At 45.4% G+C, this 19,813-nt stretch overlaps 1 protein-coding gene across 1 annotated transcript in view; it reads right to left on the reverse strand.

Annotated features, from left to right (window-relative positions):
• LOC147732517 (interleukin-18-like) overlaps positions 1-19,813 on the reverse strand; it is a 240,707-nt gene that overhangs the window by 148,331 nt on the left and 72,563 nt on the right. Inside the window, exon 2 of the mRNA XM_086957051.1 lies at positions 446-537. Within this exon, the coding sequence (XP_086813177.1) occupies positions 446-521 (76 nt within the window). The 5' untranslated portion in view covers positions 522-537. The remainder of the gene's footprint in view (positions 1-445; positions 538-19,813) is intronic.

Genomic DNA, 19,813 nt, shown 5'->3' on the forward strand with positions numbered 1-19,813 from the left:
CATTTTTCTAAGTTTACGCTATTTACCACGAGGTTTGACTTCGCGGTAAATAGCGGCCCAAAATTGCAAATTCGCAATTTTTAAATGTTTCATGAATTACATTTAAGGAATCTCAAATAGAGATTCCTTAAATGCAATTCCTCGCAAAATTGCGAATTCTATAATAGCGATTTTTGCATTTGGGATGATGAATCCCAAATGCAAAAATTGCGCTTGCAAAGGGCCAGATTCTCAGAATCTGGCCCTTTGCGAGCCAATTTTACGTTGATGAATCTGGCCGTAAGTGATTTGCCCAGAATCACAGGATGTTCAGCATCATTGCCGAGGCTTGAACCCAGTTCCCCAGAATCGAGGTCCACTGCCCTAGCTGTTAGGCCAATTCCTCTCTAAATTAAAGCTATCAATATACTAGTAATGTCAATAGAGAATGTATATTAATGGTTACCATAAAACAGAAGAGTACATCCATCCCAGAATGGAACCATAGTCTTCCCAATGTTCGTGTGGGACCAACATGCCATTTCCAACCTGTGGAGACTTATAGAGAAAAGTAAGATGTAAATAATGTCATTATTATCAAACTCAAACTGTATGTACTTTGTGTCAAAACACTTTCACATGACCATGCCTGAACAAACCTGGCTAGAGAAGGGTGTATAATGTGTTGTTATTTTTTTTAAACCTCTAAAATAAATAAGATACAGATGAAACAGAAGACAGAAAATGTAAGAAGGTTTCAGGCATGCTTGAATACATTAATTTAAGCATGCATGATTAGTATTGGAAACGAAAGAGCATATTTAAAACTCTCAGAATTTGAAAATATTATTTTTATATATTTTATGAATGTTATGAAAATAAATACAAACTTAAAAAACACACATCTAATTTGTTACATGCCTTAGCCCCCAGACTATGAGTTCGGAGTGGAGACCCCACACTTAGCAAACATGAATAGGCACGGGTCACTAATGCATGTCATGGATATGTTGCAATGTACACAAAGACACTAGATTGAGCCAGGACACGCCCAGAGGGAGGGGGAGGGTGGTGAGGGGTGTTAGTTGGGAAATTTTAGCCCGAGTCACAAGCTGCACCACTAGAATTACTTGACTAGAACTGGAGGAACAGTTACCCGCATTTGTAAAGCTACTTTATGGTTAAGAATATACACCCCGGAATAGATGTGCACCTTCTTGTATCCTGAGAATACTATACATCAAAGGAATTGATCAACTGGAGTTTGGAAGAACCTTGGACCTTATTGATTGATTGTATATGAATAACTTGGCCCTGTTCTTACTTTATAATCAACAAAAATGTGTTTAAGTGTTTAAAAAAATCTAATGGCCAGCATCCTCTTGAATATGGGAGAGATTTAAACAGTCTAAAGCTCCCTTGACAAGACGAGACCATGGTCAGCAGACTACCGCCCTGCCGCTCAATGAAGGTGGGACATTCCTGCAGGGAACCCCCCATTCAAACTGCTCACGGTCATGTGCAGCTAGTGATTGCCGGTCACAGTGGGTCGTGCACAGTGGGGCTTGGAAGTCGGAGGTGGTTGGCTACCCATAGAGGATGGGGTCTGGGCCTGTAGCCAACCGTTGAAGCACATGGTTCAGTCTGTGTGCAGCATATCAATTGTCCGTGAAAGGTGGGACACTTTGGCAACCTAACCCTGCTGCGCAGAGCTAAAGGCTGTGCATAGAGGGGGCTCCCAGCATAAAGAGGGCTTGACATAGGGCCTGTGGCTATACCCACTGCGCACTCTCCCTTAATTACTTCCTCTCTTTTATGCCGGCTTATACCCATTCATTCATTCACTGTTTCACTCACCTACCACTCCTAATGGCCATCGCTCTGTCTCATTTCTACTCACACACAAAACAATCAGTATTTCTCTCTTTAAACCATGAAAGTTGGTTCAAAAAGAACCTTTTTTAAGGTTTCAAAGAATCCTCGGGGTTGATTCCGATGTTGGTCGGAGGGGCTCCGAATCAGATTCGGATTTGCCGAATCCGATTCGGAGCCCTTGTTTCTGACCAGTTCGGACACACTTCCAAAAGACCAAGTACGATGCCTGGAAACCATTAGGGCTGTCCGAATCGGTTCCGAAAGTCATTCGGACAGGTTGAGCTTTTCCGGAGCCGATTTATACAGCTCTATGGACTTGGTTTCTGAGCAAGCGAGTACAATGACCGATTTGGACAGCCTTTTTGATTCAGTTTGCCCAGAAGGAAACAGTTGTCAGAATTGGTCTTTGGGGGCCTGTAGCAGGCCCCTTTCACCCAGGCCCTCCAATCTGGGCCCTTGGGGGTACCCATGAGTCCCCTCTTTCCAACCATGCACAGCGTGATAGGCACCATAGGGTGCCTGCCACAGGGTGCACGATTTTCTCCACCCACCCCTTACTGAAATGGGAGCCTGCGTTCACGTCCGGAACATAGGCTCCCATTGAACTCAATGGGAGTCTGACCAAATCGTATCTGGATGCATATAAATGCATCCAAATCATTTGATCAGACTCCACCGATCCAAGTAGTATGGAAAGCATTCTGGAACCGATTTGGTCGGTATGTTTTCTGAATAAGATCGGAATCGGGCCCTCAGTGTTTTATGTTTTTACTTTTTTGAAGAAAACAAAACAAAAATAGAACATCAACTATGATGAGAAAAAGCTGAGGTAATAAATATTTTTGCAGGTGCTCTAGTGCAGAAGCTTGATTCTTTGGTGCTCTTGCACTTTGCTATCCACAAGAAATTACGGTGTAGCAGACCAAGCAGTGCATTCCCACTGTGGCAAAGCAGAGATCCATACCAAAAAATGCGTCCCTCTATGTATATTAAAGACTACTATTACCTATATTCCACATACACTCAATCTCATAGGCTTCATATAAACTTAAAATGTAGCAAATCTGAATACCAAAGTACTATAAAAGTATATATAACTTCAACCCAATAAAAAACATTTAGGCCCTCATCAGGATGTCAGTCCGAGGCATTTTGACCGACATCCCTGGTTTGACTTCCAACCGCCTAGTTACAATGTAGGCAGTTGCAAGTCAAACCACCCGGTCAATTCGGCTGGCTTCTAACGGACTCAAGGAGCCTGTCGGCCAGCCAGAAACTGCAACATAATCCTTACGTACGACATTTCCAGCATCAGAATTATGATGTCGATTTCGGACAGGCTTTCCATATTGGGCTTCCCGACATGGAAAGCCTGTCGGAAAGTGACTATGGGGGCCCCCTAGCAGGGCCCCTTCACCCTGCAGCTTCATGGTGCCCGCTACAAGTTGCAGGGATTTACAGACACTCCCATTTCTCTGTGGGAGCCTGTGCTGCGGGTGGAAACCACTGTGGCAAAGCAGACTGTCCTCAGCACAAGCTCCCATAGAGAAATGGGGGTTTGCGACCCCACCATGTGCGGTCGCATCCTAATACAGTGGTCTGAACCGTTGACCTACGGGTGGTTGGCTGCCACACCGAAATGGTGTCGGACGGACAGAAGTCCGCCCGACATTTTAATTAGAGCCATAATGTTTTAACATTTTTCACATACTGACATATAAAAACATAGTATACATCACAGACAAAAAGCGAAGATTAATTTATGAAAAATCTATCTGCCTTCAACATGTACAATTCTAATCTATATTTAATTGAACTTCCATGAGTTTTGATGTATTGTCATATAAGAATGCCCAGTGTCAGTAGAACATGTCTCATTGTTTCGTTAACACATTTCGGTGGAGTAAAATAATAAATTCCATCTTCTTCAGGACTAAATTATATATTACCCATTGGTGGTCAACACTGAATATTTATAATTAGGTCCCTTTATTCTCATTGCCGTTGCTGCTGCTCAAGCCTCTCATCAGCTCTGTCACAGTCCGAGGGGACTGCAACACCCTTCCAGGCTCATTTTGCTCCCGCACGTCGTCCTACAGCTACGCGGGTACCGGGGACTACATCCCCCAGCGTCCCCTTGTGGCGCCTGCAACTGCATCATTGTAAAACGCCAGGAGGCGCTTTAAAACTGCTCAAGGGCTCCCGCAGCGCGGATCCCTTTATTCTCATCGCCGTTACTGCTGCTCAAGTCTCTCATGAGATCTGTCACAGTCCGAGGTGACTGCAACGCCCTTTCAGGCTCATTTTGCTCCCGCACATCGTCCTACAGCTACGCGGGTGCCGGGGACTACATCCCCCAGCGCTCCCTTGTGGCGCCTGCTACCGTGTCATTGTAAAGCACCAAGAGCGCTTTAAAACTGTTCAAGGGCACCTGCAGCGCAGAACACGCGCAGGCGTGCCTGGGCTACGCCCGGGCCAAGGGCGGACTCGTCTGCGCCCGTCCGCGACAGGAAGAGGCAGGGCTGGGCCACCTCCCTGAGCGGGTGCATTATCATCATCCTTGCCACCTACTGTAGGGCACCCTGTTCTGGACTTTTGTCAGGGGCCGACAAGGAGATCTACACACGTCACCAGGAGGTGCGGAAAAGGGGGCCGGGTGCCCGCTGTGGGCCTGCACGAGACTGGTAGGGTCGGGTTGAGTCACATTTCATCTCTTGATCATTGTTATCTTTTTGGTGTTTGGGAACTGTATTTGTTCAATGTCTTCGGTGGGGACGGGGCCCTCCTGCAAGTGCAAATTAGGGGCGGGAGGGGGGTTGTGGGCACGCTTGATGCCTTCCTGTCTAGGGCAGAATCAGTTTTGATGCATGAGATTCAGATAACCGAGCAAAGGCTTTCCCTAGAACCCTTACCTCCAATCCCAAATCTGAGGGCAAGCCCCCAGGTAGTGGCAACATGCACAGGCCCCCCACCTTCACCACCTTCTACTGTCCTAAGCCAGCAAAGTTGTGGGTCCCAGATCCTATTAGAATCCCCATCTCCTCCCGCTAATAACTTATGCCCAGAAATATTAACCACATGAGGCAAAAAAGCCCTGCAGGTTGAACAAGGAGAACCCCCTTCGAAAAAAAGGAAAGGACGGGGTCCACCTAGTGCTATTTCACAGTCTACTGCAGGAGTGAAACGGGAAGCAGTACAGAGGGAGCAGGATGGATACATTACTTTTAATGAATCCGAACCATCTGGCACAGTAGCTAGCAGTTCCTTAAACATGTTGGAGGAGTCCCTTTACAAACGACTGATGCAGGGCATGGCCGATCTCCTCACACCCCTGAAGCACAAATTGAGCTAGATAGAAGATAGATTGGGCAAATTGGAACAGGCTTCATTTCAACCTTCCCCCACTCAAGCCACAGCACAGTTAGCAGGTGGGTGTGGGGCTTTACATAAGGGAGGGGGGGATCAGCCAGCAAGAGCGGATGTTCCGGACGAACAAATTATTTCTGTTCTAGTTATGGATCCTAGTCATCCAGTCCAGATCTACAGGGTGGGTCTTCTCTAATGGGGCATCAATCCGCCTCATTGGCTCCTCGATCATTTCCTTCCATTCCATTGGATCCTCTTGATGCTCCAAAAGAGCCCTCCTTCTTACAGCTCCCTCCGGAAGCCACCCCTTATACCCTAGTCATGGGCAATGTCCCTAAGTTGGCACCATTGGTAACTGAAGAGTGGCTGGCTTTAAGAAACAAGGCTCTACACCTATTGATTTCAAGGACGGGGCTTACTAACCAATTGTTTAAAGAATTTAAAATGGTCCCTGGAGTCCCCTGGGTCGGGAAAACACATAAGACACTTCGGGGTGATTGTGTGGTTTTAAGCTGTGGTTCCCCTGGTTTGGTCCAGCAAATTTGGGAGAGGGCGGTGGCTGCTATTGAGCGAGAAGTTATTTCTGTTCTCACCTTGGGGTATTTTTACCTTCCTTTACAAGCTCCTAGTTATGATGGAAGGCGGAGGTCCATGCAGCCATCTGGTCAAAGCTATCATCCCATCCCCCTTTTCAATCGATATAACGCCTTGCCTCTCTTGAAGATATTGACTGACGAGCTCTGATATTAGTGCCCCCAATGGGCTCTGTCCTCTTAGGGTTACGAAGGGCCCGGGATATGACCCTTTCACTTGCAATATACCGGATCTCCCTATTAGATCCAGAGATATCTCCATAGTGATGGATGAAGGTAGAGACTGTTCTTTTCTTGACAAACATTGCAGGGAGGTGCAGTTAAAGCAGGTCAGTCAGTATGCCCCAGGCCATACACTTATTTTGGGTTGTAGTACTCTTGAGGAGAAGGTACTTAAATCCCCCTCTCCCCCAGGGTGTTCAAGGTTAGACAACCCCCTGCCCGTTATGACGGTTGGTTCCTGGAATATTGAAGGTTTACAATCTAAAATTGTATTGGAGGAATGGGCTGGGTTTGTTGAACAATTTGAGCTTCTGGCTTTCCAGGAGACCTGGTCTGTAGACCAGGTCCACCATCCGGGGTTCTTACATTTCTTGAAGCCAGCAATAGGGGGCAGAGAGGTAGACCTTCTGGTGGACTTATATGCTGGGTGAGACAGCAAAGTGGGTTAACAGTCGAGGAGGTCTGCACTGATAGCATTAACATCCTGGCTCTACGGCTTCGGGTAAATCACACCCCGGCAATCTTGGTTTTTAATGTGTACGCTAGAGGTCTTCCGGGAGGGAAGTGATCTGAGACCGTTGCTCTCCTGGATAGCCTCATAGAGCACCAGAGGGAAGGGTGCAATTTGATAAATATGGGTGACTTTAATTGCACCTTTGAAAGGTTGGACTATGAGGACTGTAACCTTTGTGTAGATGAGAACAAGCAGTGGGGAATCCCGTGTTTAGATCTGTGCCCAGTTGGAAAATGGACAGAAACTGCCCTTCAACTTAAAGGTCTGTGTCTGGAAAGGGGTGTGCACGTCGTTAATGGGAGGACTGATTCGGACAGGCTGGGTGCTCCCACTTACAACTATGGTGGCAGGAGTAGTTGCATAGACTATATTTTCTTAAATGTAGAATGCTGGAACTCCTTAATCGATATGAGGGTTCAGGCACGGCCGGAAAGCGACCATGACCCACTGATCCTGCTAATTAAGGCCTTGACATCTTATAATTCCAGAATAAAGCAGGTTGGTGAACCCCTGCGAGAAATTTCTTTAACCAATGCCATGAGGAGAGTAAGATGGCTCAGGCTTGTTGATAACAAAGGGGATCTTGCTGTAATGAAGGACCTGGTTGTTCAATCTATCTCCCTTTTTCAAAACTGCCCCACACAGGCGGACATAGATTTAATTTCTCCGCAGGTCCACAGTGACCGGTTTTCTAACTTAAAAAACTTCTTTATTAAAACATGTAAAAAAAGGTGGAGGCTACTGCAGTAAAGGCCTCTTGGTATAATAAAAACTGCTGAGAGGCTTACCGTAAGCTGTCCAGGGCCATCAGATCCAAAGATATGGGTGAGGTGAAGGCCGCCAGGGTCAATTATAAGGCAACCCAGTTTAGGGCCAAAAAAGAATGGGATGAGAATCGTTGGAACGATCTTCTCCTAGCAAGCAAAGAGAAGAACTTGACCTACTTCTGGTAGCTGGTGAAATGGGGGAGTGACGGAACGCGCTTTAAAGCAATCAATCATGTCCCGCCAGATCAATGGGCGGAGTATTTTACAGCCCAGTTCTCCATCACCAATACGAACTTAGATGGATTTAAAATAACCAGCCCAATTCCAGCTCTGCTATTCACCAACACCGAGGTTGAGACTGCCCTTTCTCTTGTTCCTAGAGGCAGGGCCCCAGGGCCGGACTGTGTGAGTGCTGATTTATTCATCCATGACAAGGACAACTAGGTGCTCTATATTACTTTCTTGGCTAACTCCATTGCTAGTGGTGCGCGTATCCCCAGCACTTAGTCTGGAGCGGTAATAATTCAGGTTTATAAAAAGGGGGATGGTGCTTGTTAGACTGCATACAATTTTTGTTTGCTAGATTAGTCCTATACCGGATCCAATCGTGGGTAGAGGATGCTAAGATTCTATCACCCATGCAGGCAGGGTTTCAGCCCTGCACTAGTACAATCGACCAGGTCCTGAGGTTTGTGATGATATATTGGAGGGTTGTCCTTATAGGTGGTGGCTCGCTTTACACTGCTTTTATTGATTTAAAATCAGCTTTTGACCTTGTTCCACATAATAAAATGTGGAGAGTCTTCTTAGAACTGGGAATACCCCTGGAGCTCTTATTGATGCTAGTTAAGCTCCATGATTCCAACTACGCCCAGGTTAGATGGGGCTCACACGGAGAGGTCACTGATAAATTCCAGGTGGAAAAGGGCGTGCGCCAAGGATGTGTTCTTGTGCCTACCTTGTTTTCCCTATTTTTTGACAGGGTAGTTCAATACTATTCCACATACCCCACTGACGCTCGTATGCTTGGGGGAATGAAATTCCCCCTTCTCATGTTCGTAGACTACACTCTAATATTATCTAAGACCCAATCCGGGTTGCAGGTGGACCTGTCACGTTTTGAGGAGTTTTGCTGAGATCATGAGCTGGATGTAAACATGGACAAGATGAAATTTATGGTTCTCCATAAATCAAAAGTTGTCAGGGGAAAAGTCCATATGAACAATGTTGCCCTTGAGCAGACAGATGAGTTCACCTATTTGGATATAACTCTAAACAGAAAGTTGCATTGGAATTGGAATTGACATGCTTGCTTTGAAGCACGCTCAGCTTGCTGGGGCTCTACTCAAAGAACACAGACTGTCATATACTAAACCTATTGCCCCTGTACTTGCAATATATAACACCAAGGTGGTCAGAGCCGTTTTATATGGTGCAGAATTATGGGCGCATGAGGATTTAACTTGTCTGGCTATAGTCCAAAAAGATTTATGAGGGCTCTAACAGGTCTGCCACAATCCTTCCCCCTGGTCCCCCTATTTCTGGACGCGGGCTGTCACCATATTGAGGACCAAGTCAGATTTAGGCCTTTAGCCCTCTGGAGAAGGGTGTGGGCCACCCCTGAACTTGATCTTTATGCTAGAGCCCTCCTGGATTTCAGGGGGGTTGGGATTGTATCGAAGATCAAATGGTTTCAGTATATTAGAGATAGCCTGATTGCTTTGGGGCTGGGTACCTTGTGGGATTATCCTGACTCGACTCCTTTTCACTCTAAAAAGTAGTTTAAGGCCACTTACATGGGTTTTGTGATGGAGAAACGCTTTTCTAGTACAACAGATCCTTCCCTAACTAGAGACTTCCTATCCGTTAAGTATGTACCTATGTTTGACCCCTACTGGGATCTTATTTTACAAATACTGGATAGGAAACTCTATCATCAGTTTAGGGTAGGCTTTTTGCCCACAAGAGCTTTCACCAGTAGATGGCTTAGGCCCACAACGGACTTATGCCCGTTGTGTCAGGCCCATCCTGAAACTACTTCCCACATGTTATTTTTTTGCTCGGCCTACAGTGTCCCGAGGAGGAAATGGCTTAAACCTATATGCCTTGTTGTGAGAAGTTGGCCTGATATATGATGTTTCCAATTCTGGAACCACCTTGTATCAGTCCAAACAATCCCTTATGGTGTCTGGTTGTAAGTCAACCTTGTTAGACAAGCTATCCTAGGGGTAGCATGGACTAAGCAGCCTAAAGGCTTAACTTAAGAGGTCGTGTTAAGCGAGCTGTTTTACCAAATACAATCCTGTAATATCAAATGAAAGGACACCACATAAGTATATATTATAAAAATATATGTGTTTATTTCTAAAATAATCCCCAGTACTCTTTATGAGCAAAGGGGCACAAGCGTTAAATCAAAAGCACAGTATAACATACAAAGTTGCACAGTTATGGATGAGGGCGGGTGGCCACTCAAACCATGTATTAAAAAAGTGGTATAAGAGATACCAATCGAACAGTGGTTAGGCCTAGGGCCTAGGGAATCGCTGGGAGCAGTCAGGACTAGCAATGCTGAAGTCGGGAAAAGCCCGCGGGATTCGGGTGCAGCACGTAAAGTGCGGCTTGCACCAATGCAATGTCAATGGTGCGTAAAAGTTACACAAAGAGAGTTTAAGGATACTTCCGCTGAACCTAGAGGAACAAAATTTAAGACACAGACCCTAGAGGTGTGTACCAGTGTGGGAACACCGGCGTTGCAAAGTTACCTCACCCACAGGAAGCGGGTGCACAGGGTCGAAGCTGCGTCGGGTTTTGACACGCAGGCTCTTGGTGCTTGGAGATGAAGATGCTGCAGGCGATGGGAAGCAGAAGTGTCCGGTGTGATCCAAGGGTGGATCGAAGTCAAGAAGTATCTAAAGCAGGGGGGACAGAGTCTGGGTCACTCAGCAGTGACCAGGGTGGAACCAGGACGGAACCAGGCAATGTCGGGCGCAATCAGATGGTTGTTGAGGAGCTTCTCTCCGCTGTCACATGGGCTCTGGGGCATCTGCGACATCCAGGAGCAAGTCACGATCTGTCCCACGCAGGTTCTCGCCGTCAGCGCTGTCGGCTTCAAGATTGGAGCAAATAACACTTGGCAAAAGCAATCCACGCGGAACCGGGAAATTGCTTTTCACTCGGACCAGGAGGGTCAGAGCGGGGGCTCCTTTTCACAGGAGCTGGTGCAAATCTGGAGCAACCAGAAAAGCAAGTCGGTTTAAGGTTTTCGTTGGCACAGGGGCCACAAGCCAGCTGGCAAGTGACCGGGCCAACGCGTCGAGCCAACACAAGCAGAAGGGCCCCACGCAGCACTCGTCGAGTGTGGAGGGGGTAGCTTCGGTGCAAGAGTAGCTCAGGGTTGGGGCTTCTCAAACCCCGGTGCACAGCTTCGAGGGTCACTTGTGGGCTGCACGGTCAGCGTCTTGTGGCCTTTTCAAGATGGTGTGCCCCGCGCTTCCGGTCGCCTCCACGGGTCTCAGCTCTGCAGGGACTGTGGATCAGGCTGGAGGAAGGCAGGCAAGCTTGATCTCGTTGATCTCTGTTGCTCGAGTTCCGGCGGGAACTGCAACAAAGCAAGGGTCGAGGTGCTGGATGGTGCCTGTTTGCACAGGGTGGTCACTCCTTGGCCACAAGGGAGATTCTTCAGTCTTCTACGTTGAGTAGGATGTCGAAGGGTCCAGAGTTTTGTTTCTTATGTTTCTTCAGGATAATCTGAGTTGCATTGGCACTGCTCCCACTCTTATTCGAATCTGGTGGGCTGGATTACCTGCTAGGTCCCCTCCTATGGGTGGGACCCAGGAAGGGGCTGGATACACCCCTTTCCTTTGATCCAGGCTGCGCTGGGACTGGGGCTGGTGTGCGCCAGAACCGGTATGGCCGGATTATGCAAGGGGCAGCCTTGTGCTCCCCAGGCAGTGTCTGGTTTCTTTGAAACCTCCCTGCTACAATCCACTATCTCCTGTCTGGGGTGGTGTAACACCGCCCTGCGACAGGAAACCCTTTGTCCAGGCCACCATTTGCTGAGTTTCGGTCAGCAGCAGGAGGCCAGACCCAAGTCTGTGGCAGAGGCATCCATTTTGTGGATCTGAGGCTCTTTTAAAATCAACCGCGTTTCAGCAAAGTAACATGTCTTCTCCCTCTAGAAGGGTGGAATGCTACCCCCGTCGCCAGAACTGGCGAGGGGGTAGTATTCCAATTCGTATGACACCTTACACGACATGTTTTGATAAAGCCAAACCAAAGTTGCTATATAACCGCGAGGATTATAAGGCACTTAATAGTATATGGTATGGCATTATCCCGGATCAGCTTAGGGAGTTGTTCCTGACAGCTGCAGACAGGCTCAGCTCATGCCAGAGCTCCATCTCACATAAAACCACGCACTCTGCCTCCAGGATTGATAAGGCCTTCCATAGGAGTGACTCACAGGTTTATATGTGTCCAGATATAGGTTTAGATATAGGTATACTATATCTAAGCAAGGGGTGATTACACCCACTTGCCCCAGCTGAGTGATCAGCCAGTTGTGTCAATTTAAGAACCAGCCAGGGGTGGCAAAAGCTATGCTTCAGCCCCTGGTAGGCCTTGGGTGGCACCTATGCCCTGGGCACCTATAGTGCACTATACAGGGGCTGATAAGGTGACCCAAGCCAATTTAGTTATGCACCTAGGGTACATGGAATCCATTTTACAGAGAGAGCAGATAGCCTGGGGCCCTGATTAGCAGGGAACCAGGCCAACTAAGTCGAAAACCAGCTAAACACAGGCAAAAAAATCTGGGGTAACCATAGTCAGGTAGCCACCTTCCTACCCTTGTCCTTGGCACAAGGGTTGCCATTGAAGCCCTGAGGATTTTACAGACAAGCCTCAGGAGGCCATTGTTATTGCCACCGCTAAATTTCTAGAGTGGGAATGGAGGCTTTGGGCCAATAAACTCAGGGACTAAAGACATGTCTTTCCATAGTGATTTAAGATGTGGGGTAGTGTGAACTGCTTTTTACCTGTCTTTATCTGTATAAAGACTTAGATGCTGAGTGTTTTTACTTTAATCATTTTTTGTGTACCAATTATTGTTTTAAATTGAGAGTCTTGGCTTGTGGTTTAATACTTGTTTTAGGGAACCCTGTGCATGTTTTAACTATTTATTCTAGTGTGCTTTAATTGATTTATTTTATTGTTCGTAATTGTCTTTTACGATTCTATAATCGAAATAAAGACTCTATCATGATGATGATGATGATGATAATTAGGTCAGCTCCTCCATAGGAAAAGCATTTTATGTGTTGCTAATAACTTTGGCTCCGTTTGATGAATCTCCATGAAACTTTCCAAAATGGTGCTACTTATTCACTAGCTTGTGCATGGAACGGTTTGGAGTGATCCATCAAGTGGGGACTGAGAAAATAGGGGGGGTCCCAAAACACAAAATCCCCATGCATTTTCCATTGACTTGTTTGAGAAGGACTACCGCAAAAACTGCTGAACGGAAATACACCAAATTTGGCAGGAGGCTAGATCTTGATCGACAGATTGTTAGAATATGTACAATGCAGTGGCAGAGCATGTCGTTAGCCTCCTTGGCTTAACATTACGCTCCGCTACTTCGGATACGCAAGGCTGCACCATATTTACAAGAATGTGGTGCAGCCTTGCATTTCCTCCTGCGATGCTCTAAGTTTACCAACTTAGCGCCAAAGCAGGCACCCTTGCACCAGAGTGCAAGGGTGTCTGTGTGCAGGGGAGAATTATTGATGTGTGGGAATGTGTCCCTTCCTGCACATAAAATCCTAAAATGCCATTTTGTAACTTTCATGTGCTGGGTCATGCAGCGCACATGAAAGTTACAAAATGGCATTTTTTAAAAAGGTTTGTTCATGTACAGGAAGGGACACCTTCCTGTACATAAACAAGCCATGGTATTTTGCTTTTTCCATGTGTGCTGCACAAGGCAGCATCCATGAGAAAAGCAAAAACGAGGAGAAATATTAAATTCTCCTCGTTTCCCCAACTTAAGGCCAGAATTTTCCTGGCCTTCATTTTGGCGCTTCCTCCTATGTACGCCATCCTTGTACATAGGGGGCAGCATCATGGGTGTTGCGGTGGAACGCCCACCACAACAACCACTGCACAGTAAGTTAGAGTGAAAGGGTGTTTTATGTACAAGGCAGCGTTGAGCCATATTAAGTGGCTTAACGCTGCCTTGTACATAAGGCAAGGCCTTTCCCATGGCGATAGTGACTTGTATTTATGCCCCTGTTTTTTTGTGGAATTTGGTATAAATGCATTCAGTAGTTTTTGAGAAATCAAGGTTTCAATATATTTGTATTTCTGGACGGTTTGGACCACAAGAGACTCAAGAGAGCCTTGTGAGAGGGCCAATTTTTTAAATTGAGCATTCCGCTAGACTGCCAGCAACATCAGAAAATGTTTGCCGTCAGCAATTACAGGGCTTGGGATATCAGTCCCCTGTCCTGAAGTAGCAAATTAAAAAAGATATATGGGGCAGTGAAGGGATACCCTGCCCCCTAGGCCCCATGTGGGGGACCCAGAGGGAACCCCACTCACTGGGGCCAAAATTAAAACATATGCAGTTTCTGCCGTAATCCCACGGGACTCCAGCAGGGTCGGAGAAAAAATGGCAGCCCCAGGCCAAGTTGTCTACTGGTTTATATTTACATATACTGTCAAAGTACTTCTCTACCTAATTTTGTACAGTCTGTGGCCAGCTAATAGGTGTAAGTGATTACAAAATGCATGTGCTCCTAGTACATCATGGCTGTGTAGAGGCGATGAATATATTGTAAATCTTTGATTTAAAGAGTAACCCTGTGTGCAGGTGACAGTTGATGACTTGCGTTCAGCATATTCTACGCAAGTTTTTTGACTGCAGAAAAAGTTTGCAACCGGGCAAAGATTCTACGTACTACATGTTAAATATTGTAAGCAGCCTTGCGTTATTAGACAGAATTGTCTCAGCATGGCAATTTCTATATAACATGAACAACTGTGTGCACTGAACATTAAAATATATACATGTGCTTCTTTTGCTTCAGAAGATAGGCTATCTGTAGAGTTTTCACCACAGTGTGAAGGCTGCAGGTAGTATGATCTTTAGCACCTTCAGACCTTAGTTATTTTAAGTGACTAGTGTCTTTTTTGCCCATTATTGCATAGAATGCACACAGTTCTTAGTAGGTACTTTTTAATACTCTGTAGTGTATTTCTCATGAGATTTTCACTATCTGCAAACAGTGTGGTACAGAGTAAACTCTCTCCATAGAGTGAACACTGTTTACAGTACCCATTTTTCTACTCATATCAACTTCATTTCTCAATTTAGATTCTGTGACTGTCAGGGGTTTGATACAGATAAATGCTGTCTCTAGTAGGGCATTACTTTTGGAACAGAGGTTAAGTATTTTGAGGAACTTGGATTTCGCTGAACAGATGTGTACATACTGAACACTGTGTGCAATGATGGTTTCCCATATATCAGTAGTTGATTGTAATTGTGAACTAGTCTGCCCATGAAGTGTATGATAGAGAGTAAATATTGCACATAAAACATGCTTGCTACACCTAAGGGAGTTGTGTCTGTGATGGGATTAATGGTGCTTCATATTATTGTGAGCTATTTTGCAGTTATTTTTATAAAGCAATGTGTGAAAAAGAAGTTTGGATGTTGTCATCAGTGACGATCACTGACATAATGTCAATCCAACAAATATTGATATACACCAATAGCGGAATTTAGATATCAAGAACAAAAATATTGACTCTGTATACCTAACTATAAAAATCACTAATATCGAACACACAAATATTATTGACCCCCAAAAATATTTTTACATATATTGATTAAACAATATCAGAAACATAAATATCACCGCCTATAAATAAACATGTAATGTCAAAAATATTGATTCACACGTGATTGATTGCATTATTATCACCAACATACCTAATGCATCCTTAAAAACTGCACCCCAATTTTTTTTTCCCATAAACAAATGACTTCAAATAAACCCATAATTTATAACATCTATAACTAAATAAAAATGCATTACAATGACCATAAATGAAACATACACCCAAAACAAATCATGCGCCTAATATACAAACAATTAGAAACACCAAAACAATTATTCATAACTAAAAATATAAACAATAACATAAATTACTACATATATATATATATATATATATATATATATATATATATATATATATATATGTAGTAATTTATGTTATTGTTTATATTTTTAGTTATGAATAATTGTTATATATATATATATACACAATTAAATTCAAATATATATATATATATAATTCACACCAGTTATAGTTAGCTGGAAATTTTACTGACATAAAACCTTTGAAATTCCCACGTTATAGTTAGTTGGACTCACTATAACTTGCACACCTGCAATGCACTGCCGATGACGTCACATATTACATCACTCATGACATGGTCAGTGACATCACTCATGACATCACTGATGACACCATCCAGTGAATGTGTGTCTTTCTGAAAAATCAATATGTTTTATTTATGCATATGTAAAGGTCGATGGAAGAATAAATGTTTAAATAAGTGTCTTAATGGATGTTTTTAAAAAAAAAATGATTGGTTAACTGGCTTATGTGTATATGTGTGTGTTAGTGAATGAATGACTGTCTCACTACTGTCTTTATCAGTAACTACATATGTTTTAATGTAGTATATGTGAGTATTGATGTATATAAGTGAGTATATGTGAGAGTGAGAGATTGAAAGAGTTCCTTTTTAACTATATATGTGTTTCTATAATAGATGGTTTAAGAGAGTAAGTATGTGTAAGTTTCCTTAGAAGTAAGGTGGTAGTGTGTGTATAGCTGTATACGCAAATAAATGGATATTCAATAGTTTTTTGCATGTGTGAGTATGTGTGTCAGTAATTTTGGATGACTGTCGGTGTGTAACAGGATGTATAGGTGTATCACTACATAACTCAGTAAGGAGGCACAGTGAAGGGACTAGTGGTGACGCTCGGGTGAAAGTCCCTTCACTATGCCTCCTTACTGAGTCACATGACTCCGTCACATGACTCAGCGCCACTACGCTAAACTAGAAGCCCACTCCGCGGAATACTCTGCACCAAATCCCGGTCACCGCTCTGGATGACGGAGTTTCACCAGAAGCGCTACGCAAGCGCTAGAACTTTCACAAGTAAGTCGGGGCCCCGACGGGTGTAAAAGCTTCGTTTCACTGTCCGGTTCGAAACGCTCACCCACATCCTGATTTTTCTCCCACAGGTCACCATCTTAGCAGCTAATCTTCATTGATGTAAGATCTGTTCCACAAATCTTCACCATAAAAAACGCCACTTTTTTCACCAAATACCCCACCCCCCCCCATGGTCTATAAGGTTATTTTTCAACACACCCATAGGTGATAAGGGCAGCATGTTTACTTATTGAACCTACACTTGGTTACAAATGTTATGTACGCTTCTATTTGATTATGATGTCAGTGTTACTTTTTTTAAAAGCATTTACCATTATGTTTCAGCGCTCCTTGAGAAAGGGCTAACCCAGCCCGAAATGCATCGGAGCATTTGTGTTGTGTAACAAAATGCAGTCTCAATTCCAATGAATTACACGGTTAAACATGGATAAAAAAATGTTGATCAAACAAAGATATGTGAACAGTGATGATAAACTTTAATCAACAAAATTAAAAACGTTTCACTTTAAAACCACTTGGAGTCTGTCGTGTGTTTGACGAACCCAAAGGTGTGCCCTATCACAAGGATGCGTTTACGCACACGGTAACGCACTCAATCAGCTATTAGTTTCTTGGCGTATGGGACGGATACGTCACTTGTTGGAGCACCCTCAAACCTAGTGAACCCTCAACGTAAAAACTTTTCAAACCTTTCAAACAGAAACTATTCTTATAAAACTCACGTAGTGCGCCTGGCCTTCAACTCACTAGAAGACTGAAGGCCTCATTTATGAGGCCATGCGTCACTTTTACGCCACCGGTACGTCACTTTTTGTGACGCACCACTGCTGTAAAAAATGCACCTTATTGAGTCATATTTACAAAGTGACGCATCTAGGTACATGCGTCACTTTGTAAACCCCTGTGCCACATTATACCTACGTCAGGTGTAATGTATGCAAAAGGGACGTATTGACGCAAGAGGTGACACAGTGAAATCTATGAGATATCACTGCGTCACTTTTATGACGCTGTTGCGTCAAAATCTTGCGCCTGTTTCACAGCAGGCGTAAGACTGATGCAGGCCCTTTCACATGGGCCTAGCCCCATGTGAAAGGATGCATTGCTGGAGTTGCATCATTTTTGTGACACACTCCAGCAATGCATCACTTTTGCGCTTACAGATACGTCTGAAATACTGACGTATCTGTAAGTACTTGCGACATAATAAGTCATATATTTAATATGACGCATGAGTAGAAGACTGAAGGCCTCATTTATAAGGCCATGCGTCACTTTTACGCCACCGGTACGTCACTTTTTGTGACGCACCAGTGCTGTAAAAACAAGCATTAGAAATGCAATAGGTCTCGCATTAGAAAAGTTGGAGTTATTGGTCTCGTAAATGACATATTTTATTTATTTGTTGGTTTTTAAAATTGCTAAATTGATGGCTTTGTCATTTACAATGCCAATAGTTATAACTTTCGCGAATGTGACACCTATAGCATTTGGAATGCAACATGTTTTGTATTTACGTGACTTAGATGGCAGCTCTGGTCGTTAGGCCACATCTCTAGAGAGCAGGAGAGTGCAGCAGGGGAGAGAAGCACAGCAATGCAATAGGTCTCGCATTAGGAAAGTTTGAGCTATTGGTATTGTAAAGGACACATTTATTTATGTGCTTGTTTTGAAAATAGCGAATTAATAGCTTTGTTATTTACAATGCCAATAGTTCTATCTTTCGCAAATGTGACACCTATTGTAACACAATATGTGTTGTGAGGGTGAGTGAGGGTGAGGGTGAGGGGTTGAGGGTGAGGGGTTGAGGGTGAGTGAGGGTGAGGGGTTGAGGGTGAGTGAGGGTGAGGGGTTGAGGGTGAGTGAGGGTGAGTGAGGGTGAGTGAGGGTGAGGGGTTGAGGGGGAGGGGTCGAGGGTGAGGGGTCGAGGGTGAGTGAGGGTGAGGGGTTGAGGGTGAGTGAGGGTGAGGGGTTGAGGGTGAGTGAGGGTGAGGGTGAGTGAGGGTGAGGGGTTGAGTGTGAGTGAGGGTGAGGGGTTGAGGGTGAGTGAGGGTGAGGGTGAGTGAGGGTGAGGGTGAGTGAGGGTGAGGCTGAGGGGTTGAGGGTGAGTGAGGGTGAATGAGAGTGAGGGTGAGTGAGGGGTTGAGGGTGAGTGAGGGTGAGGGGTTGAGGGTGAGTGAGGATGAGGTGTTGAGGGTGAGTGAGGGTGAGGGTGAGTGAGGGTGAGGGTGAGTGAGGGTGAGGGGTTGAGGGTGAGTGAGGGTGAGGGTGAGTGAGGGTGAGTGAGGGTGAGAGGGTGAGTGAGGGTGAGTGAGGGTGAGTGAGGGTGAGTGAGTGAGGGTGAGTGAGGGTGAGTGAGTGAGGGTGAGTGAGGGTGAGTGAGGGTGAGTGAGGGTGAGTGGTGGTGAGGGTGAGTGAGGGTGAGGGTGAGTGAGGGTGAGGGTGGGTGAGGGTGAGTGAGGGTGAGGGGTTGAGGGTGAGTGAGGGTGAGGGGTTGAGGGTGAGTGAGGGTGAGGGTGAGTGAGGGTGAGGGTGAGTGAGGGTGAGGGATTGAGGGTGAGGGGTTGAGGGTGAGTGAGGGTGAGGGTGAGTGAGGGTTTTGTATTTACGTGACTTAGATGGCAGCTCTGGTCGTTAGGCCACATCTCTAGAGAGCAGGAGAGTGCAGCAGGGGAGAGAAGCACAGCAATGCAATAGGTCTCGCATTAGGAAAGTTTGAGCTATTGGTATTGTAAAGGACACATTTTTTATTTATGTGCTTGTTTTGAAAATAGCGAATTAATAGCTTTGTTATTTACAATGCCAATAGTTTTATCTTTCGCAAATGTGACACCTATTGTAACACAATATGTGTTGTGAGGGTGAGTGAGGGTGAGGGGTTGAGGGTGAGGGGTTGAGGGTGAGTGAGGGTGAGGGGTTGAGGGTGAGTGAGGGTGAGGGGTTGAGGGTGAGTGAGGGTGAGTGAGGGTGAGTGAGGGTGAGTGAGGGTGAGGGGTTGAGGGGGAGGGGTCGAGGGGGAGGGGTTGAGGGTGAGGGAGGGTGAGGGGTTGAGGGTGAGTGAGGGTGAGGGGTTGAGGGTGAGTGAGGGTGAGTGAGGGTGAGGGGTTGAGGGTGATTGAGGGTGAGTGAGGGTGAGGCTGAGGGGTTGAGGGTGAGTGAGGGTGAGTGAGAGTGAGGGTGAGCGAGGGGTTGAGGGTGAGGGGTTGAGGGTGAGTGAGGGTGAGGGTGAGGG

Source organism: Lissotriton vulgaris, chromosome 2_1, assembly GCF_964263255.1.
Source record: "Lissotriton vulgaris chromosome 2_1, aLisVul1.2, whole genome shotgun sequence".
In the NCBI taxonomy this organism is placed as follows: Eukaryota; Metazoa; Chordata; class Amphibia; order Caudata; family Salamandridae; genus Lissotriton; species Lissotriton vulgaris.